At 35.5% G+C, this 24,392-nt stretch overlaps 2 protein-coding genes across 7 annotated transcripts in view; one reads left to right on the top strand and one right to left on the bottom strand.

Annotated features, from left to right (window-relative positions):
- The window catches only part of LOC129258981 (uncharacterized), a 16,575-nt gene extending 8,808 nt beyond the window's left edge, over window positions 1–7,767 (bottom strand). The window contains exons 1-3 of the mRNA XM_054897245.2: window positions 7,596–7,767; window positions 5,787–5,850; window positions 3,018–3,171 (exon numbers count right to left, since the gene is read on the bottom strand). Of these exons, the coding sequence (XP_054753220.2) occupies window positions 3,018–3,171; window positions 5,787–5,789 (157 nt within the window). The 5' untranslated portion in view covers window positions 5,790–5,850; window positions 7,596–7,767. The remainder of the gene's footprint in view (window positions 1–3,017; window positions 3,172–5,786; window positions 5,851–7,595) is intronic.
- On the top strand, window positions 7,203–24,392 carry LOC129258979 (inner centromere protein-like). 6 transcript variants are annotated; one of them, XM_054897240.2, is made up of 10 exons: window positions 7,203–7,372; window positions 8,822–9,428; window positions 9,774–10,270; window positions 11,077–11,214; window positions 11,579–12,136; window positions 13,869–14,267; window positions 15,405–15,432; window positions 16,954–17,235; window positions 18,504–18,663; window positions 20,052–24,392. In XM_054897240.2, exons 2-10 carry the CDS (start codon window positions 8,897–8,899, stop codon window positions 20,563–20,565), a joined length of 3,108 nt encoding a protein of 1,035 aa, XP_054753215.2. In that variant the 5' UTR covers window positions 7,203–7,372; window positions 8,822–8,896; the 3' UTR covers window positions 20,566–24,392. The 6 variants fall into 6 exon arrangements, with proteins under 6 accessions (XP_054753215.2, XP_054753218.2, XP_054753217.2 ...); XM_064098430.1 differs by lacking the exon at window positions 7,203–7,372 and adding an exon at window positions 7,462–8,163; XM_054897243.2 differs by lacking the exon at window positions 13,869–14,267.

The raw sequence follows: 24,392 nt of genomic DNA, 5'->3' as shown, positions 1-24,392 counted from the left end.
AACCAAATGCCGATTAAGTGTAAACACGGTATAAGTGTAAATACGGTATAGCGCGCGAAGCGCGCACAGTTGCCAGGTATACTGACCTAATAGGGACATTTTAAGGACAGTGCCATTAAACGGATATGTATCTCACTGCTCAAATAATGCGAGCGCAAAGCGCGAGCTGAAAATTTTTGATATGCAGACCAAAAAAGGACATTATAAGCAAATTTTTGTAATCATGATACATACCTGTCTAGCTAAACAAATCCATAAAGAGTATACATATCTCACCATAGTCATCTAATGCGAGTGCAAAGCGCTTGCTGATTTTGCTACATCTAAACACATGAAGCACTTTTTGTAGTCATTGTAATCATGATAATACGCATCTCACTCATCAAATATTGCGAGCGCGAAGCGCGAGCTGAAAACTTAGGATATTCAGACCTGAAGAGAGGCATTCTAAGGCCTGTTTGTAAGAATTCACTAAGACCATACGATACGTATTTCAATAAACAAATGATGCGAGCGCGAAGCGCGAGCTGAAAATTTTTGATATTCAGATCAGAAAAAGGGACATTTTAAGGACTGATTTTTAGGAATTCATGAAGAGCAGACATATCTCACCAATCTACTAGTGCGAAGGTAAGCACGGACAGGAAATGTTTTATATTAACACCTTAAAATGGGGCAATCACTTTAAGTAGTTATGAAAAAGAACCATATGTCACTACATAAATCAATAATAAGTCGAAGTGCGATGAAATATATTTGGTGTATATTGACTTAAAAACGTTAAACAGACAATGCGAGTACCGGGAATAATGAAGACATCTAGGCCTGAGCAAAATAAAGTTATGAAAAATGTTTCTTATGTATTATAACATTATTATAATATAACATTATAATGAACAATAATTTCTCCATTCCCACTACGTTTCTCTTCCTTTCTCCTATTCTCCGTTTTTTCTTTGGCCAGCCGATTGGGGGGCACGTGCCCCCATGCCCCCCTCCCCCCCCCCCCCCCGTAATTACGCCACTGTGTTCTTGGAAATTCTTTCATTGTTGCAGTGTACTGTACTTGTATAATTTTTTTGAAAATTCAATTTGTGTTACAAGAAAGCCTATTCTAAACTCATACGAAAGAAAAAATGACAAAAATTGTCTGGACCATGTACAAAGTGATCTGTTTATTGAACATGATGTATACAACTTCTCTCTTAAATCTAACCCGACTCGCAATATCTTTTTTCTTCTAAATGCATGATGATAAAATGCAGATTCGGACAAATTAAGACTAGCACAAATTACAAACTGTGTGGCTTCTCGCGCGCCATCGGGCTTACCGTCATTCCTTAGACGATTTTAACCCTGGATTTTAATATGTTTTAAATGCTTTATAAGTGCATGAAACAAAAAACAAACATAAAAACAATCAAAACTCAACTGTCTTGTTATGATATTTCTCCAACATTTTCTTAAACCATCAGTGTGTAATATCAGCTAATATATGTGTTAAAATGAAATTTACGTACCGCATGAGTGTGCTCATATAGAATGCAAAACTGTCATCCCTTTCCAAACTTAAAAAAGAGATTTCTTTTTGCCAAAATAAGAAAAAAATAATCAAGTTTAGTTATTCAAGTCCATAACAATAACAAGAATAACATGGGAAAAAAAATCCGATGTTCATATCCGAAGATACGCTTTAGAGAGAAATGAATGATTATTCTTTCTGAAACCATTAATTGATTTCACTTATTAAAAAATTGTAAAAATATGATCATATTACCACTGGTGGGATGGAACACCCTATCAACAAAAGTTGTTTTTCGTCGGGGTCCTTTTATGTCATGTGTTAAAAAATATCATATACATAAACATTTCATTCTTCTTCATTTTGAACCTCCATCCATCTGTTTAAAAGTCCTGGAAAGGAATGTTTTTATTTAATAACAACATACACAAATTGCGAGGGAAACAAACTGATTGATGGCATACTATAATCATCACTATAATCATCATGATCAAACTTTTCATTTTTTCATTATCATTATTATAAATTTTATACCCTAAATTATGGGGGGGTGATAATACAGGCCATCCCCCCCCCCCCCCCCGTGATCGACACCCATGGTGGAGACACACTTGTTGATCAAAGTTTCAATCAGGGTTTGTGCCTGCAGACTACCTGAACATAGCCGGAAGGATGTATAGTTCTTCAACATATACATGTCTTTGTCGTGCTTGGGAATCCAAGTGAAAAAAAAAACCTGTTCCTTGAAAATTCGACATCATGCCATTCTAATTTTAATAATCAAAGGAATTTGAGAGCAAGTCACAAATATCTTGTAAATAGTTTTTTGACTCGAATGATCCAATACGGTATTTTATTGTTTATATTGATCAATAGAGATGATAAAAAGAGGCTGAAAAATATTGAAAATTTTAATAAAGCCAAAATAGGTATAAACAAATAACTAAATTAAATTTATATTCTTATTTCTAAAGTTCATGAATAAAAAAAGGAAGTAGCTGTATAAAAGAACGCACAAATATAATCAACACAGCAAAAGGAAGTACAATACTTAATCAACAAGAGAAATACTATGAGGATATATCACGTTATTACAGCAGTCATTAAACAGGCATATTCGCTTATCGCCAATATTTTAATTAGCTTGGAATAAAAACGGATAGAGTGAAGCAGGAGGATTAATACTAATCCCGAAAACTAATAATAATCAGCCAGGGTAATAATATCCAAGTCCTTTGGAAGCGCATAGGGACGTTATGGCATAATGTGATACACGCTATATGAGCACGGTGTTATTATTATTATTAATCAAGGCAATGATAATCCTAGCCGGAAAATAAAAGTGTTTTTTTTTTTTTTTTTTTTTTTTTTTTTTTTTTTTTTTTTGGGGGGGGGGGAATACACTCCACCTCTGTAGACCGATAATATACTGCTGCATGGTACCACATCCCCTCCGTGCCCCCCCCCCCCCCGGGCTACCCCATCCGACACTCACCGGCAAAGAGCATCAGTGCGATGTAGACCCCTATGTAGATCCAGAACTGAGGTTCATCAGGTCCAATGGGCGCCTCGGGTAACTGGTAATCAGTTCCATTGCATTGGACTGTGGTATCATCGACTACCGTGCAGTTGATAAACATTGTGTTTGCCTGATGAAAAGGGATTATGGATGAATTTACATGATTCATGAAACAGCAACAACAAAACATTAAAAACCCCTAAAATAAACCACAGACAACACTATGGACTAACAACCATAATAAGTTATAACAGGAAGGAAGGGGGCTGGACAAACTGTGATCTGCCAAAAGAAAAGAACATATTACGTCATTTTAATTGGTAGTAATGTTTATGTGTGTGTGTGATAAAATTTTTCAATCAATAAATTTCTTTAATTTATCACTTGACATTTTTGTTTTGGTAACAATGGCATCTTTTTTAACGAAAAATATCTTCTTTTTTTTTAGAAAAAAAAATCTTTAAAAAAAAGACCAGATTTATGTGCCCTGGATCCATTTGCCTGAACCGCTATCCTTTGATGGAATTTAATATTTCCTTTCAGAACGTTCTGTCCTTACACTTACAAGGGCTTACAAGGAAAATAATTTATAATCACTGCATTGCCGCGGTTTTTCAAACATCACAATCAATTTCTAGTACACTGTATATGAAAGAATTCAGTGAAATACATTCATCTCACACAATGCGGTCACAATGATCATCCTCCTTCATTATACGTCCTTCAAAATACTGATGAAGACGGGAACACTTTTTCCCAAGAAGCAATCGGCCGCAAAAAAAGCAAAGCACGAGCTGAAAATTGTTTATATTCCGAGCTGAAAAATTGGCCAATATACAACATAATGTATTTCAATAAATAATCTGAACGCGGAGCACGAGCTGAAAATTTTAGACATTCCGACCTAAAACCTGGACATTTTAAGCCCCCTTTAAGCCCCCCTGGACATTTTAAGCCCACCCTCCCCCCCAAAAAAATGATATTCCTATCAAAAAAGGGTGAATTTAAGCACTATTTCCAGCACTCAGTAGGAAAATTCTGAAGTGGATATGGATCGCAATTAATAAATGATGCGAGCGCGAAGCGCGAGCTAGTATTTTTTCATTATTACTTTGACCAAGGAATGGGACATTCACATCGTATGAAAATTATAAATATCTTTCTATTCCTCTTCCTAAGCGCGAGATGAAGCTTGTCGATATTCCGTTCTGACAAAAGGCACAATTTGATTATTAGGAATTCATGAAAATGTTATTCTATCTTACTTATTAATCTAATAAGCCTAATGAGAGCGCGAAAAAAAGTTGATATTAAGACCAGAAAACTGGACGTTTTAAGCACTTTTTTAATTATGAATAGCATACATGGGTTAATATATTTTTAACTGAAATAATGCACGCGCAAATCGCAAGCCGACATTTTTTATAAACTGTCATGAAAGGGGGATTTTTAAGTAGTTTGTTAGAATTACTAATTATAGGTATACATAAATCACCAATTGAAATGCAAGCGCACAGCACTAGCTGATACATCACAATCAGACCTAAAAAGAGATATGTTGATAACTTACGAAGGAAACAGGTACTTGACAAATCAAACAATGCTAGAGCAGCGCGCACTGAAAATGCTGATAATTATTCAGACCAAAAAACTGACATTTTACAGAACACTTCTTTGAATCAATTTCTAAATCAAACAAAATAATGAAAGTTCGATGTCCGAAAACGGTTTTGTCTATTGACTTCAAAACTTGATATTTTTAAGCTTCATATCAGCCTATTGAGCAAGATATGTATCTTAAAGAACAGGCAATGCGAGCATGAAGCGTGCAAAAATTTCATATACACCTGTAGTGACATGAAAGATGTATTTCCCTCACCTAATTTTTATTCACTCGCCATCCTGATCTTATTTTCCTCTTTTTTCTCCTCTCTTTTCCTTCTTTTTCATTTGTTTCTTTCTTCCCCATTTCTTTCTTGTTTGTGCTCCTTCCACAAATAATGTGTGTGTGTGGGGGGGGGGGGGAATTTGATACTGTGTCTCCCCCCCCCCCTTTCCAAAGAGTGGGGAAACGCGTCCCCCCCCCCCTCAGATTTCCATCCATGCATCATACAATGTGAGTGCAGGCGAATTTTTTCCTTCATAATGAGCTGAAATCTTTCTTTTTTCTAATTATCCACTCTTCTTGTTTCATTCATTTTTCCATCTTCTCCCCTCCCTTATTTTCTTCTATTTTTTCTCTTTCCTTCATAATTTCCTTTGTTTTTTCACTGCCATTAGAGGAGGGGGGGGGGGTCTCTACCACTACGTCCCCTCCTTGGATCCACATGACTAGGAGAAATATATTTTACATTAAGACTTCATGGAAATATATTTCAGATGATGAAGTGAGCATCTATGAAAATTATATTTCACATGATTTAATAATCAAGATAAAACTGGCTAAAATCCCTAATGTGGGACTGATCAAATACCCTGGTACTGTCCCTGTATAATATCAGCATAAATATACTTAATATGGAAAACATAGAATTTTGTCTCATTTTACTATAAAACCAATCAACCAAAACTAATATTAGAAAAGTATAAATAGTATGATTTTCTTAATGATTTAATTATAGTAAATCAATGCAAATTGGAATGATTTAAGCATACAAGTGTTTAATGAAGCATTGCTTAGAAAATGTATAAAATGCATGACTACCGACAATCAAACTCTGAAAATTTGAGAAGTGTGTTGCTTACCATCTTGCTTGTGTAAATAGGCCCTTCTCCACAGAGATCCAATCGAAACCTTCTTTTCACACCCCTATTAAAGGATAAAATGAAATATTGAAAAAAATATGAGAAAGGAGTAAGTGAAATAGTCAACTAAACATGATACATCTTTTTCTAGTCATCCTAAAGTTACATTTGATATATTTTGTACCAGCATACCTAGTTCAAGGATAAATTGTAATTGTGATTAAATTTTATTGAGTGAGAAACATGATAGCAATAACTTATAAGGCAATTGGCGGCAACCAATCCCCCCCCCCCCTCTTCCACCGTGCAAAATAATAATTCAATTTTTTTTCAGTTTGTACTAGCAATCAAATAATTAAACAATGATAATTGTTTAATTATTTGATTGCTATAGCACTTTTACAATGTTAATATAAGCACTGCATACTGACATACTCTAGCTGTCTTCAGCAAAATAAATATTAATGACATCAGAGTTTGAATCAATTAGTACATTTTCTTCAGGGATTAAACAAGCAGGCGCAGATAGCACAGAAACAGGGAATAGGGGGGGGGGGGGGCAGTGGGACGTCCGATCAGGTTTGCCTCTTCCGGTCCTTTTGAGGCCTCCATCAAATTTAAGCTCAAGATGACGGTCTCACATATTTCTATGATGATCAGTGGCATACAAAAAAAATCACGACCAAGAAAACAAAGAGAAAAAGAAAGATATAGAAATGAAATATGATATTTCAATTAAATTCAATTTATTTTCCACATATTGAGTAAAAACATACAATATTAGTACAATCAAATACATACATAGATGATTACAATACACTTATAAATAGTTACTATATATTGCATAAAAAAGACATAGAAGATCAAAATGTGGAGGGGATTGATAAAGGCCATATTGGTATATCAAGGTTGACCAATCCACAATTTTTATATGAAGTCAAAATCACAAAATTAGATTTTTTACATAAACATTTTGAGATGTTTGCTGTTCCCCATCGCTCGCTTTCAACTTTTTACAATATATATATTGTCCGATACGTGATATCTGGCCCCCTCAATTTTTTTTTGGCTCATATTACACCACGTACTAGTTATTATTGTTCATATAGGCCTACATGTTTCAGCAATTATATTTGACTAAACTTTTTAATTAGAAAAATAAATGCTATGTATTTTTTATTATTATAATAAATAATGGACGATTATTAGTGATCATGTTCATTGTTAAGTGATGTTGAAAATGATTGTAGTTGCATACTTTTGTTATTAAAATGTGGAGATAAAATCAAATAGTTTTTTTTTTTTAAATAACAAAATACCCGGCAAAATACATGCAGGGAGGCTAGGGATATCCGGGATTTCGAGATCGAGAAAAGACGATCGGTACATACATTGAACACTAGATGGCGACAAACCGAAACGTCACATGGTTGCCATATTTGCGTTTCAAAACAATGTAATCGCTATGCTCGCAACGCCGAAATACCACAGGGCTTCATAGAAACTGTCTCGGAAAATCTGCGAAAATGTCAAAATGAAACGATTTACTCGGCAGGAAAATATACGTGAAGTCAAATAATCGTAAGGTATGCTCACAACATTAATGAATATTGCTATCTCTTTTGAAAAGGTAACCTTCGAATATTGCGAAATGCCAGTTTTTAGAGAAGAAGTCGATGCTCTGTCGATATGTTTTCAAGGTTGACCACTCCCCGTGGCTAGCCGCATAGCGATCGAGCAGATCTTCGCTGCTGTTTCTATTTTAGTGGACAAAAATAAAATTGAGTGATTTTCGGAGCGTTTACTTACCTTATTGACTTTTGGAAACGTCTTTAGAAGCTTTGGATGTCAAAGAATCATATTGCTCGTATGTGGAATGGTGTTTTGTGCAGATTGATGAAATTATTGTGAGTTGTTTTTTGCTCAAATTGGTTTACTCAATTTCCAGTCTTCCCCGGTCGCTGCAAATGTGAATTGTTCCGTGTACGTTTCCGGTTGAGCGATTAAGTCACAAAGTGGATATGGATGGATTTTTTTTTTGATTTGCAGATGGGCTAATCATGCTCTGATTTGAAAAGAACTACAGACATAATGCTGCTTTGCCATGAATATTTTTAATACCCCTCTCCTTGTTGTATTTAATTAAACTGAGCTGAGACTGAGTTATAATATATAACAAAAGCCAAGGCCCCAATTTCTTTACATTAATCATGACATCAGATTCAGACATCACTCACTCAGTCACCTCGCATGTTGTGTGAGTGGTCGTCAGTGTGATTGTCTTGTGTGGGTTGAGGTTGAGAATTGTTACATTATTGATTCAGTCCATCATGTCCATTTCCACCAATCTACTAGCTCAGTAGCATTACAGATCAAGGTGAAGAAAATGTACATGCATGTAGATCTACATCATACATGTAGTTCATACATACATGTACTATGTAGATGTAACTAAGTTAGACTTAGAGTTTCATAGTCATACTGGTACACTGCTACTGGTTTTGCAAATAAATCGAAAAAAAAATAAAAAATGGTGATCATTGTCATAGTAGGCCTATTTGTGATTGATGATGAAGTTGATGGTGATGATGATGATAAAGATGATGATTACTGCACTTGCCTCTTGGGAATGTTTGTTAAAATCTTTACATTGTAAGTAAGATTAAAATATTTCCTGGGCCCTGGCCTTGGTCTGGTACATCATTCATACATGTATAATAATAGACAGTGTCTTTGAAATATTACTTTTTTTTTCTTCCTTTTTTGCTTAGTTGTGGTACATGTAGATTTCCATTTTTATTTTTCTTACATGTGATGTAATCCTGTAACTACTGTACAATATGTAAAAAAAACCAGTCATTGTCTCTTATTCTGTAATTATTTAATTTGTTTTATTGTTAAATAATATAACTAATATGTATTAACATTTTTTAATTTAAATTATCATTATTTATTATTATTATTATGTTTCATTATCACATTCAACTTAAATTTCCGACTGTTTTATCATTTTGTTTTGCTTTTTTGTCTTCCAGAAATGCCAGCAAGATTTGAATACAATATATAAAGTGATGAGAGACAGTTTTTCATTGCTTTGATTTGAACAGAATATGACCTCAAATGCGATTGACTCATTCTTTGACTCTGATGGAGATAGAGAAGAACCTTTTACCTTGAAAGGAGAATACCATCGGGGCGTCACCCCGCCCACCCAATTTTCAAACTCGCCCCACGACGACAAACCCGACTCTGGGAGCAGAAAAACAGGGAAAGCCTCGCCCCATCACTCCCGATCCTCAACTTCTGGCAATTTCACAGGAGAATCGGACACCATGTCGAACAAGAGAGATTCATCTGGGTCATATCATGACCGCTCAAGGTCGAGGTCAAGGTCACCTTCAGCTAGTTACAGAAGGTCAAGATCAAGGACACCTGACTATTCAGACTCGTTTGACTCGGAGGATTCCATGCAGGATTCAAGAAAAGCGTCCCCGGCGAGGAATAAAAAATCAACTCGGAGAACCACTGCAAATGCACCTACAAGCAGGTACAGCTCAGGGACCAGCAAGGATAGTAGATCAACGTATCGGTCGTATGGAAGCAGCTATACAGCCAGAACAACCAAACCTAGTGTAAAGAAAGGTAGGCTTTTTTTTTCTTTAGCAGGTGATGAGGAGTCATTCAGAGATGTTAATGATTCATTTATGGGGGAATAGAAGTAATAATTCCGGTAAATAATGATAAAGATTTTCTTGATGGTTCTCTTTGTGTAGATAATGTGGCAGATGTACTGTACAGTACATGTAAGGATGAACGGAAACCACTTGCATGTTATCTGCTGATCTATCAATGGATTGCCTACATATGCTGGGTGTCCATCCATTTTGCCCTTTTTTTATTTCCCGAATATTATAATTGAAAACAAAAGCGAAAGGTTAAACCTCAATGAAGTAATGTTCTTTCCATTACATTCCTTTTAATTTGAAGGTGCTCCAAAGAAGAAAGGTGCAGGAAGATCACAAAGTGTGACTGGCTTACAGCAATCTCCAAGGAGCACAGAGGTGACAAGAAGAATGCTATCTGCCAAAGGACACACCATCAACAAACTAAGGAGTGACTTTGATGATTTGCGGCGAAAATACGACGATGCCATCAGGGAAAATAAGTTGATGAAACAACTGCAAAGGCGCCAAGAGGCGGCCCTTGCGAAGTTTGAGGACAAAGATGAGGAACTGCCTCAGTTGCTGCGGAGTCATGCAGCGGAAGTGGACAATCTCCGAGAGAGGCTGCGGAGGACACAGGACAGGGAGAAGGATAAGGATAGGAGATTGAAGGACAAGAATGAAGAGCTGAATAGGTTGAATGATGAAGTGAAGAAACTTAGACACTTAGCCGAGAACAATCACCTCCTTGACAGGGATAAGCTGCAGAGGAAAGTTGACAAGCTTCATGATAACTTGGATGAGAAGGAAAGAAGAGTAACTGTGAGTTCAAAATTTTGTTACTCTGTCTATGCACTGTTCATGTTTGTTTGGCAGGATCCTTGATGAATGAATGAATGACTAAATGACTAAATGGATGAATGAATGGATGAATGAATGAATGAATGGATGAATGAATGAATGTATGAATGATGAATATGACACCATGACAAAATGAATATGTGAACAGATGAAGACAAAATGAATGGATACATTATTAAGTCAATGATTGATACATGTATATAAATGCAATTGATAGAATTATTTGAAAGAATAGTGAAAAGAAAAACATTTTGAGAAAGGGGGACCGAGAGTCAAATTCAAAGTAATTTGAAATAGAAAGTGAAAAGAAAATGTATAGTTTACATATTACTGTAATTATATGAACATTGCCTAAAAAATAGAAGTTTGAACGATGTTATATTGCAATGAAGCAATTTGTGAGGACCAAAAACATGCAGGACAGTGTATTTTGTTTGTTTTCTGAGAATGAAAACTTAACACACTGTAGTGTAAACATCCATTTTCACTAACATTTGATATATTTGATCGTAAGAAGATAGCAGTTACATGTACATGTACATTGTCATTGTTTACCTTTATTTCCATGACTTGAATGAAATTTCTTGCTGTACTGTAGGTCTTTCAGTTTGACATGTCTGGTAATATTATCACGTTAGGACCCACTGGAAGAATAGTTTTTTTAAACTGAAGTGGCTACCCTTGGTAAAATGTGAAATTCTGTTTGCATGTACTTTTAATAGCAATATTAACCTCCTTTATTTTTCCTGTCTTGTCCTCTCTCTTAGGAGCTTGAGAAACACATTGAGAATGTCAAGAAGAATGTCAAGCATGACAGTGAGCAGTGGAAGCAACGTGAACGGGAGTACAGAGCCAGAGTTTCCTACCTTGAAGATGAAAATCAAACCATCAAATTCCAACTCAAAGTTAGTATCACTGGAGAAGTTTGTGCAAATTAAAGTGAAGTTGTCTAAAGTTTGGTTGTGCAAGAAATTATGAATTTATTATAGATAGCATATTTCGGGTTTAAAGTTGTCTATGTTTATCTTTGCTTGTTTTTTTCGTCCAAAATAAATGACATTCCTTTTTTTTAGGATCAGACTTGTTTTCCCTTCCCTTCTCTTTTCCTTTTCTTTTGTTTGTACATGTATGTCTGGAAATTCTCTAATGATTTAAAAATATGTCTGTGACCCTTCATTAATATGAATTCCTGAATCTGCTTCGTAATAATTTTCTATCAAAATAAGCAACTATATTTTATTTCTCTTTCATTCAAATTTTGTTCCATAGGAGAAAGAAAAAGAGCTTGAAATCAGGAACATTTACAGTAACCGTGTGATGAAGCCTCCCGCAAAACTCAACGCCACCTTCGACTCATCTCCAAGGCCGCTTGCTCAGACTCGAGCCACCTCAAATGACGACATCAAGAACTCCAAACCAAAGCCAACCATCAAGAGGTCATCATCGGCAGAGGAAAAGCGAAAGGTGGACCATACACCAAGGGCGCCCGAACCAGAGGTGAAGCAAGAAGAAAAGAAGGTTTCCCCAAGGAAAGAGAAGAAAAAGGAGAAAGAACTCTCAGAGCATGAAAAGATCTTGATGGATCTGGATGGCGGTTTCAAACCTGCTCCGCCCAAAGCTGGGAAGGACGACGATGTCCTCAAAGATTTGGACATTGAGATAAAGAAGAGAGAAAGGCAGGAGGAGGAAAAGAGGAGGGCAGAGGAGAGGAGGAAGAGAGAAAAGGAGGAGGAAGAAAAGAGGCGGAAAGATGAAGAAAAAGAAAGGAGGAGACGGATAGAGCAAGAAGAGGAGGAAAGGAAGAAGAAAGAAGAAGAAGAGCGGAAGGTAATGTTTTGGTCTTGTGAGATATCTCTTAAAGATATTTATGTCATGTGCTTGTAGGAGCAACAACGCATTTGACAAATTGTTTCAGATTTTTGTAAAGCTTATTTTCATTTGTAGCTTATTGATCCAAGTATTGCCTTACAGCTCTCTCATACCAACACTTTCTAACAGAACATTCTTTCACTTTAAATGAACAGGCAGACAAAATATATATATAATCATGATAGCTTTTGACAGATTATTGCCTACACATAGTATGCAATTTCTTTCAATTCTAATGAATCCCTAAATTCCCATCCATCCATTGTTTCTTTGGACAAAATGCAATTGAAAATTTTGGTAGGTTATATTATTTTCCGTGCCAATTCAATGTAACCTTTTTGGGAGCTGTCCATTAGTCCATTGCACATTTGCGATTTTAAAAAACTTCCTCATTTTCTGTTGGACGTTCATGAGACTTGCTGCAAACTTTGGTCTGTATTGCCATGGTAGCAGTATAAGGATGTTCAGGCCTTCAGGGATATACATGTAATATGCTTTTAATAGTTACAGTAAAAGTAGTCTCCTTTCTTTGAGCTTCGTGTTTGTTGCCTAGTAGATATAGTTTCAACCAACCTTCATACTGTTCATTTATCTCTGTAGATCACACTGTATACATGTAGTAGTAATTGTTTCTTTTGCTTTTTGTCTCACCTGCATAGCAGAGTGAGACTATAGGCGCCGCTTTTCCGACGGCGACGGCGGCGGCGTCAACACCAAATCTTAACCTGAGGTTAAGTTTTTGAAATGACAGCATAACTTAGAAAGTATATGGACCTAGTTCATGAAACTTGGCCATAAGGTTAATCAAGTATTACTGAACATCCTGCCTGAGTTTCATGTCACATGACCAAGGTCAAAGGTCATTTAGGGTCAATGAACTTAGACCATGTTGGGGGAATCAACATCAAAATCTTAACCTAAGGTTAAGTTTTTGAAACGTCATCATAACTTAGAAAATATATGGACCTAGTTCATGAAACTTATACATAAGGTTAATCAAGTATCACTGAACATCCTGCTTGAGTTTCACATCACATGACCAAGGTCAAAGGTCATTTAGGGTCAATGAACTTTGGCCGAATTGGGGGTATCTGTTGAATTACCATCATAACTTTGAAAGTTAATGGATCTGATTCATGAAACTTGGACATAATAGTAATCAAGTATTACTGAACATCCTGTGCAAGTTTCAGGTCACATGATCAAGGTCAAAGGTCATTTAGGGTCAATGAACTTTGGCCAAATTGGGGTATTTGTTGAGTTACAGCCATAAATTTGAAAGTGTGTTGGTCTAGTTCATAAAACTTGGACATAATAGTAATCAAGTATCACTGAACATCCTGTGCGAATTTCAGGTCACATGATCAAGGTCAAAGGTCATGTAAGGTCAAAGAACTTTGGCCACGTTGGGGGTATTTGTTGAATTGCCATCATATCTCTATAAGTGTATTGGTCTAGTTCATAAAACGTGGAAATAAGAGTAACCAAGTATCACTGAACATCTTGTGCGAGTTATAGTAGTTTTCAAAATCAGCACTGCTGCTATATTGAATCGCGTGATGCAGGTGAGGCGGCCAGAGGCATTCCACTTGTTTATAGACTACATTACATGTATATTGCTTGCTTCATCATATACTTACATGTACATTTTGCCTATCTTCTTTCTCTTGGCATGCGTCACGGGGAACAGGGTCAGCTAAGCTTCTTTTCGGGTCCTAAAAATCCTTATCAATCTTCCAAGACCAAGGCAAAAACCTCTGCTTTCGAGCCTTATTTCCCGTCAAACAAAATAAAGAGCAATGCCAACACCTCAAAGGCCCCGGGATCAAACTCTTCCAATGAAACGGGGTCGTACAAGCCTTCTTTTGCCAACTCCTCTAAGCCTCGGGTCATAGACCCTCCCAAAGAAACTGACTCTTACAAGCCGTCATTCTTGCCATCGACTAGCACATCCTCAAACAGGGAAGAAGTAGCAAAGAAGGAATTTGGTGGGGGTGGGAGGTTGGGAAGACAAGAAGAAAAGAAGCCATTTTGGTTGAGGACTGATGAGAGGAAGGACAGTCCCAGAAGAACGAGGGATATTTCACTGGTAACTCCTGCGTTACATGCTTTATTTTCAATGTTATGTGGTACTTGAAGTGTTGTGATTGATCTAATATGGGTTCCTTGATGAGATAGGGAATTGAAATATCTCATCAGTATATTGTTTGTGCGGAAAGTGCAACAAACATACATGTACTGTTGTAAGTCGAATTTTTAAAAAATCTTTTTTTTTCTCAATCATTAAATCTACTTTGCAACTGGTAAGTTTCAACAACAATAAATTTGATGCCATACTAATTATCAGTTTTTACCCCCATCAGACATCCTCAACAGGCATCTATAATTGTTGAAAGATCATATTTCAATTATTGAAAAAAAAAAGAAATAATTTAGGCTGTTATCGCATCCGTCAAAGATATTTACATTTATTTTCAATCTACCTTCGTGAATCACCCACTGAAGCTTGTGTCTGAAGAGGCATGGAAATTAGAATAATGCTTTTTTTCTATACATGTATGTGTGTGATATGACAGTAGACTAATGCATAGTTTTGATTCCTCCATAATTTCCCCTCAGTCTTCTTTCCTATAACCAGAATTCTGTGGTGTGCTATTATTTTCCTTAAATGATTTTTTCCCTTGATTCTTTTTTTTTAATGATTTTTATTACATTTGGTATTTACGTGCTGTAATTCTAGATTCATTCTCAATGGCTTTCTTTTTCGAATTGGACGTAACATGTATTTTCACATGCAATAAGAGTATTCATGTATATATATTTTTTTTTTGGGGGGGGATTCATACAAAATGATTTGCCTGCCATTGATTGCTAAAAGGCAGTAAATGGAAAGAAAAAAAAAATGTTAATTTATGCTCTTGTTCTCCACAATTTTCACTAATGTTTTCGTGTTAGATACCCCTGTCTTCCAAAATTGTAAATAATTCCTTTATCGTTTGCAATGACAATGGCAAGGGGACCTTTTTTATGGTAATCGTTACCCATTGATTTGTTTCACTTTTTTGTCAAGTTTCAGTGTTTTTTACAGTTTTTGTGTGATGGAGTTTACTGCTTTTTGTGTGGTACTAGAATAAGCTGAACTCCTAAATTTTATTTCATCACAGATAATATCTGCTTGCAAAGTAGACAAAATAATCTTATTACATTTTTCTTTGTTTTTTTTTAGGAGAGAGAAAGAAAACAGAAAGAAGAAGGTAGGTGTCAGCGTGTTATTGTTATTGGTTCATGTATCTTTTGATTTCATTATACAAATATTTGTATACTTGTACATGTAGAAACAGCTTTTCCAATATGTAATATCAAGTGACACTAGTAATGTTTATGGACACATTCAGGGACCTGTTTCATAAAAAATTTGATATTATAAAAAAAAATTGAAATAACAGTTAAAAGCTACTGAAATCTTCAAGCTGATTGGGTGATAGTATATTTGTTATAGAAACTGTTGATTAATGAAACCGGACCCTGATCTCACAGCGCATCAATGGTATACTCCATTTGTCATTTACATGTACATTACGTTGCATACATTTGCAAGTATGGCACAGTTCTTCACGACAATATTTCTAGTGATTCCATTGAAAGATAGCGGTACTTCTAAATAACTTAATCTTTCCAATGCCATGGCACACTTTCGTTGAACCTGAGATCTCCATTTTTCAATCTGAAAACAATTGTCTCTGTCAGTATTCTTTCATTTCAAACAGTTCATTAGTCAATCATTTGAAAAGTCTTTACATTTCCATTACATTTTATTCACTTATCCATCTTCTACATGTATGTACAGAGTGTTTATATTTATTTAGAAACTGTAGCGTATCAACAACCATCATAGTTCATCTTCATTTACACTATGCAAGCATTTCAACATTAGTTCAAGATGTATCAGAAACTTCCATTTTTAATCCATGGCACATCATTTCTTTCCGCTTCTATTTGGGACAATGTTATGTAAACCGTTGCAACGATGAAGATATGATTGTAGTGCAATGTGTGTAGCTTTTTCGGTTATGTGAAAACTGGCTTACAGATGTGTAATGTGCTTCATTTTTAGGGGCTGTTTTGATAAAAAGAGAGGCAAGAAATAAAAGGCAGCTAAAAAAAGGTGCAATAATGAAAGGGTTTTATAGAGGGAAGCACATGTTATTTTGATGATTCATATATTTGATTTTTGATTGACCTGAAGAGATTTTAGTGCTGAAAGTTTTCCTTTAAATACATTTTGAAAAAAAAATAAGTGTATCATCAATGCAGAGGCACAGTACTTTCTAAAACAAGATCATTTCTCTTTACAGTTGAATTCAATGCATGTTGTTGATTATTTTGTTAGGTTAGAAAGCATTTTAAAATAGAATAATTCAAATTTCATGATTCAAGTATATATTTCTTTCATTGAAAAAAATACTTAACAGGAAGTACATGTGTACTGTAGAGCAGTTAAAAAGGAAAGTATAAACTACTAGTATTACCTCCCATCTCACACATTCTAAAATATGAAATAAAGCGCACACATTTTTAAAATTGAAATTCAATAGGTCTGTTTCTACAACTTCATTACTTCCAGCTTAAGTTAGCATACAATTTTCTTTCAGTATTAGCTTGCGATCTTTAAAACCCTGTGACATTCATCCCATATCCAAAACACCAAACCGATATATATTTTATTTTATTTTTTTCCCCTCTCTATTTCTTCACCTTCCCCTTCAAAACACCAGCACTTGTCAAATCTTCCACTTTCATCACCAAGGACAACCCCTCTGCTCCCAAAACGCCAATCTTTGATGACGCCTCATCTGATGAGGAAGATAACATTCCTTTCTTTGGCTCCAAGCCTAAGAATGCCCCACCCTCCAAACCTAAGGGTGCCCCGCCCTCCAAGCCCAATAATGCTATGGCCGCAGTCAATAGCGTCAGAGACCTCCACAAGTACTCCAGTAATGTTCGGCAGAATAGCGGCAGTAGCAAGCCAGACTCAAGAGAGAGTGGCGATAATAATGGTAAATAATAGCACGTCTTTTTGCTGTTCATTGCCTTGGTGAATTATTCATTAGTGCATGTGTTTCCTTTCTGTAAAACACATTTCCTTTACTGATTTTTGCTACTTTTATATGACTTCCTGAACAGAACAGTCTGTTTTAGTTTCCTTGTTCTCTTCTCTCTTTTACTAAAAATTTGTAGTATTCAATTTCTTATCAGTGTGATTAGAATTTGTTAGTTTGCTCTTTACTACTTTTCTTGTTTTCTTCTCTCTATTATGTGACTATGTACAAGAATTTAACCTCTTTTGTGATCACTTGCTTATTCATTTTCATGACATTATCATATTTTTTCTTGTCTTTAAGATTCTTGCACTGTTTTTTGTCATGATATCACATCAAAGCTTTGAAACTTTGGAAATTGAAATATTTTTTTTAATTGGTCTCGAATCTGAGTTGGCTTTATAGAATGCTGCTCATTACAGAAATGTCTGTTTGGTTACATGTAGATGCAGTTAGATATCAGTTTTAGACTTGCATTTTATCACAAATCAAATGCTGTCTGTGTTGCCTTGTTTGTTGCCAGTTTGTTTACAGTGCTGTAATGGTACACCAATATTTCTGTGTGAAAGTTATTCTTAATGGCATATTGATTGTATCTATGAATCATAAATGATTAAGGTTATGTAAGCATTGTTTCCTTCCTTTTTTACTCTCAATAGAATAATGTAGATGGAATTTAAAACACTTTTTTTGTTCAAATGTTTGTAAAACTTTACCTGCATGTTGTGGGGGCGTTGTGGTCTAGGGGTTATGACTCTCGTCTTTCAATCTGAGGGACTTGGGTTCGATTCCCAACCATGGCATGTTTTCCTTCAGCAAGAAATTTACCCACATTGTGCTGCCCTCAACCCAGATGAGGTGAATGGGTCCACGGTAGGAAGAAATTCCTTGAATGCTTGAGCGCCCACATGGCAGCTCAGCTACAGCCGGGACAATAATACTATGATACCAAATGTAAAGCACAGTAGAGTATACTAATATACAGTAGTAGCTGCGCAATATAAATGGTCCATATTATTATGTACCTGTACGTAGTACGTTATCAAGAAAATGAAGAAACATGCGATGAAAATCATTGATTACACAAACTCTGTATACAAGGGGTTAAATTTGTTGATAGTTATGTTTTAAACTTTAAAAATAATTCATTTTCTATCTTTTAATTATATGTACTCTTTGATAAACCCTGGGCTACTGAGATTCTTTTTTCCTTTATCTGAAAATAGAGAGAAAACGAGAGGAAGAAGATCTGGCGTCACAGAGGAAGAAGCAGAAGGAGGAGTCTGAGAGGCTTGCTGAGGAACGTAGAAAGAAGGACCTCCTCCTTGCCAAGATGAAAGAGATTGATAACAAACCGGAATCAAGGGGCAGCAAGAAAGAATACAAGTAAGTGATAATCAGTGATGGCGACTAATCAGTTTGTATCTACATGGTCTATTAGGAGACAGTCCAGGGCCCGTCTTACAAAGAGTTGTGATTGATCCAATTGACTTCAACTATAGAAAGCCAGCAATGTCAACTTCTAAACTGAATGCTAGTTCAAAATATTTTCTAGATATGATGTATATTCATATTCGTCATTTTCTTAAAAATTCAGTGTGCTTCTCTTTGTTTACAACGGACATTGTAAACATAGAACTCTTTAAACCGTCTCTCAAAACTCACTTATTTCGGCAGATGTGTAGTGATTATTGGATGAGCCTGCGTCTATGAATGTTTTTAACAGATATATGGTGCAATAAAATGCTGTGGATCATCATCATTGTGCAAATTTCCTGTAGAAAAACAAATTATGACACTGATGGATTTCCATATATCTTAGGTTGATCGAATCAATCGTAACTCTTTATATAAGACGGGGCCCAGTTGACACTGAAAAGGTTCATCTGATTGGTGTGTGACATGGCAAAATTCCACAATCATGAAAATTTACTTTTACACTAATTTACATGAAGTCGGTTTTAGGGGGTAAGCTTTTTCTTGTGAGGCTGCAAGTTGCTGTAGACCATCATAGCTAGAGCTGTTGCTGGAGCAGCACAACGAAAGCTTACCCCAAAAAAAGGGGTAAGTTTTTGTGATTGTGGAATGAAGAATTTTTTCTCAAGTCCAGTTGTCAGATCTTCTGCTGCCACCATCACTAAATCCACTGGCCTGTATTCTGAACTCTGGTTTAATAGCGGTGGATCGCCAATTGTGTCACAGCTCTCTGACAGGCCTGGTTCAATTTACAAACAAATTTATTTTAAAAAAATGTTTATGATATTTTCCTCTCCATCAAACCCTAGGGAAGAGCACAGTTATTATAATAAAATATATAATGTAAACAAAATGTTGACATATTCGGCTCCCCATAATTTTAGCACAGAGTTAGACTGTTGCCTGAGTTAAATTAGATTTTCAAAATATCAGCCAATTGGATAACAATCAGTTTGGCCCAATTGCTATTCAGTCTGTCTCTTGGTCTAATACTCACTTGGTTTAACTGTCATTTAATCTAATGCCCAAGTGGTCTTCCTCTTTGCCTTCATATTTCTTTTGCACTTTATCATCTAAAAATTTGGTTTGTAAAAATTATTTTCGTGATAAAAAAACTGATCAAGAATAAGAAATAGAATTGTGCATTCATATTTGAAATCTTTCCAAACCTTTGTTTTCGGGGCCTGGATGTGAGAAAGGCATTCTTTCTGGGTGCCTTCTATTTTTTTAAAGGATAGACCTAATTTTCAGGGAATAGATTCATGTGTACGTATTTCATTTTCTTTTCTACTTCCCAGATTCACCCAGCCAATTGAGAATCTACACAACGGTAAGCCTTCCCATCCAGATCTTTTGGGATCCCCTCAATCAACACCAAAGAAAAAACCTGCAGCGGACTCTGACACTTCGTTTGGAGGTTACGCCCCTTCCTTCGGTCGACGTGCTGCAGCGGGGGATAAATCACCCATCAAGAAAGGCGGGTTGTTTGAGGATGATGACGACGACAGCGACGATATCTTTGCAACGCCAAAACCGAAGCAGGCAGATAAATCCAAGGACTTGAGGTCTAATTTTTTTTCGGACAATAAATCAACCACACCAAACAAAGGCAGAAATTCTTTTGAGGGTTCCATCTTCTCGACGTCGACAAAGGCGAAGCCGGTCGCAGACAGCACCACGTTGCCGTGGGAGAAGAAGACGCAACAGGGCAGTCTCTTCAATCAATCGAACAAACCAAACGGCTTGACCGTCAACGTGCCAAAGTCCAGTTTTGATGACTTTGACGACGATATCGAGGAAGTAATTTTATGATGAGGTCATGAAAGAGACTAATGCAGACAAATTATTGCATCAATCTGTCTGTATGCAAGCGAAAACAACTCATTTTAGTTTGTTTGCAGCAGTGCAGCATGGTCTTTCTCTGTAATGATAAGAATAAATATTCAGACATCTTTTTAACATTCCATGCTATTAATTGCCTTTGCACTTTGAAAGCTTATATGTAGAGGCACATACTGTATGTTGGTCAGCCTCTCCAAATCATGTCCAGAAAGTATTTTGTTTTTAATATTCATGAAGATTTGCAATCCAAAAAGCAAAACTTTGAAGGAGAACAGTATTGATTATTAGCCTGCTTCAAGTACTCTCTTTGATTTGCTATTATTCCCAATTCAAGCAGTGACAGTATCAATATATACATATTAAGCAAGTAATTGGAGACGCCTACATTTTTTATAAATACATTTATACGGGCCATGACTGGGTTAAATATCTTTCCTTTAATACTTATAATTATCTAAAATTTTTAAGAGATTTATTTTTCAGTACTGTGCATGTATGTGACATGTGTCTGAAAATGTTAAAATGAGAAAATGTGATAAATTTGAATGAGGAGATTTTTTTGAGCAGACAAGGCTGAAATTGTATGTGCCTAGACTCTTACTGAAATCATGTGTATAAACTTTGTAGAAACCAAAAGAAGAAAATTATATTGCCATGGCTACGAATGCATTTGTAAATGCTTTATTTTGCATTTTATACTTGTACTTACATGCATATGCTAGAGATTTCCACTGTTACATGTACATCTGATCAAGTACTTTATTGTGAAATCCTGTAAAGTAATAATATTTATCCAGAAATGTTATGTTACATGTACATGTGGTCTTTCTCCTTGATGACTGCATACTATCAGTACGTGTAATTCTACTCATTAGTGATGACATCCGCTGCATAAATCAGTATGCGCTATATAAATCAGTGTATTATTATTATTCTCAAAATTGATGGGAAATATTTAAGGTTTAATCCAAATGAGTGTGAATATGGAGATTTAAATGGGAATATATATAGGATATAAAAAAATACATAACCTAGCAGAATCACTCAATTTTGAATGTGAAAATGGTGGAATTACACTTTAAAAAAATGAAATCACATTGTATATTGTGTTATATGAGCATGGTAACATCAACGTTTATAGGAGATATACACATTTAATGGTAGAACATCGATATGCTGTTCTATTGTCAGTCTTAAAATCAACATTGGAAATGAATGGACATGTGACTTGTAGATGTGTGAGACTCCTATGAGATGAGAATGCACTTTCATAATTGAAATTCAAGTGATAAGAGCCATTTGGTGAGAAGCTACATGTAATCTATTGCAAAGTGACTTTTGTAGACAAAAGAAATGAAACCAAAATGTATTCATGAACATAACATTCCAGTAACAGGAATCACAATGGTTTTGTTCATGCAATATTCTGTGAATGGAATAGTGTATGGGTAATCTAAAAAAAAATGTATTCAGCTTTCTAATATATCAGTACTTAATCATGTCAGGCGAACATATTGATTTATACGCATTCCTGTTTTCAATATTAGTGTTTTCATATATTTGTAGTGGAAATCCTCCTTGTTCAAGTATGACATCTAACTCTACCACCACTCCTCCCACACCCCCTCCCCCCATCCTTCCGCAGAAAAGAGAGTTGTATGTAATCATTCATTTGCCACGAACAGCATGAACATTTCATTGCACAAAGGGATGCTATTGAATTTTAATCAATGGTGACTTGAATTCCCAGAGTTATGATTGTTTAAAAACCCATTTTTGCATCACTGCGCTTTGATATACAACCTATTAGAACAATGATAACGGTATTTTTTTTTACTTCACCTGAATTCCAACTGAACACGTACTGCAATTTCTGTGCAATGGTCAACATAATCATACCACATCAATCAAATTCATGTCTTTTGCATCGAAAAATCTGAGGATAATGGTGATTCAAATTTCAAAAGCAACACTGTGATTTTCACCTTTTATATTCAACAATGATAATTTTAATGATGATTATGATAGTGATATAGGATTCATGTAATATTTTCAAGTCGTTGTGCGCAGCATGTTAATATATAATAATGTATACTTGTAATTCATTCAACATGATAACCCAAACTCTCTGCCTCGATTACATGGCGATTAGTTTGAAAATGCTTCTTCTAATGGAAGCTTAACATATGGCAGGAACTATTAAAATGCAGTATTCACCCTAAGAATTGTTTGAAGTTTTCAAAAGGTTCATTACAGAAGTAAATGAAGCAAACAGGAATTGATTGTTGATAAGACTGACGTGTATGTTTAGTGTTTTATGGTGCCAAATATGTACTAATTCACCTTGTTTGCATGTTCAATTTATTTATGCACAATATAAAGTGCTTCTTTTATATATGGGCGTCTATATTTTGCAGCATGATTATATTAAGAAAAAGGAAGGAAATTATGTATTCAATTTGCATATCAATTTTCAATTGATGTACATGTATCCTTAATTTCAGGTCTAGGTGTACTATACAGGTGTATGTCAAAAAATACTTGTATTCACTATATTCAATGTATTGTGTATTCTCAGACAAAGATACTGCTAAAATGATGATTAGGAGATGACCATCAAATCATATTTCCCGATAGAATATCCTATATAGTGTTGTACTGTGGAACCTTGGTATAAAGAGATAAATCACATTTTGGGGGTTGATCTTAACTTGAGTAATTGAGAGACTAGGGGGTGTTTCACAAATATTTAAGTATGACTTAGAGTTGCACTTAAATGTCTAGTTGTGTGCGATATAAAAGGTAGGACCGCATTGGTCAGATCATGCCAAGAGGACGCGCACGACTGCGCATTGATCAATAAGATTGCACGTTGCATATCATGTACGCATTGGCATTTAAGTGCGACTGTAAGTCATTCTTAAATCTTTGTGAAACACCCTCCAGGGTTTTTTTTTTCACAAAGTCTGATTATAAATCGTGCCTACAATTGTGTGCTGTATAATGCATCACAGAATTAGTCACATCATGCCCTAGCCAAGGGACATGTGCTTACTGCCCTAGTGAGATTCTGTGTTAAATAAATAACACGTGAGCAAAGGCACTTGCAAATGAAAATAGCTATCTCTTTATATAACATCATCTTGGCCTCCATAACACAAAAATTTGCAACCAATTGTAGATTTCAACCGATTCCGATTGATAAAAAGTACATGTTTCACAATGTGCACATTCTTGTACAAGAAAGATCTTGATTATTCAATTTCCATTTTATAATTGATTGTAAACCTTTGTTACAGGGTAAACAGCTTAGATCAATTTCAAATATTGTGAATCACTTTTATTGAATCACCTCCGATACGATGGGGGCTGAATTAACATTAAATGCATACCTATCTTCATCAATGTGCGCTTAATATTTAAATGTAAAGATTCCTTTGAAAGCAAGGAAATTTTGTGGATCTTGTGAAACTGGGTTTGCACTAGACTATTTATTCTCACTACATATAACTGATGTAAAATATCTGTGTTGTGCCACTCTGTATATAGATGTATCATAGTATTTATTTCAGCCTCTGTCAGCTGTTCAAGTAAAAAGATGTAAAATATTCATATTTCAGATTCATGTCTGTATAGAATTTTGATATGCAAAGCTTTCTCTGTTCTGTCTGTTTAGTGTGGTTGCCTTATCACAGAATTGGGCCTAATCCTTTAATGTAGAGATGTTATTTGGAATATATTTCATATAATATTATACAAATCATGGTGTGATTAAAAGACAAAGCAAGAATAGTGAA

The sequence above is a fragment of the Lytechinus pictus genome, chromosome 4, assembly GCF_037042905.1.
Source record: "Lytechinus pictus isolate F3 Inbred chromosome 4, Lp3.0, whole genome shotgun sequence".
Taxonomy (NCBI): Eukaryota; Metazoa; Echinodermata; class Echinoidea; order Temnopleuroida; family Toxopneustidae; genus Lytechinus; species Lytechinus pictus.
Note: the sequence above shows the minus strand (reverse complement) of the source record. Positions and strands in the feature narration are given on the sequence as shown.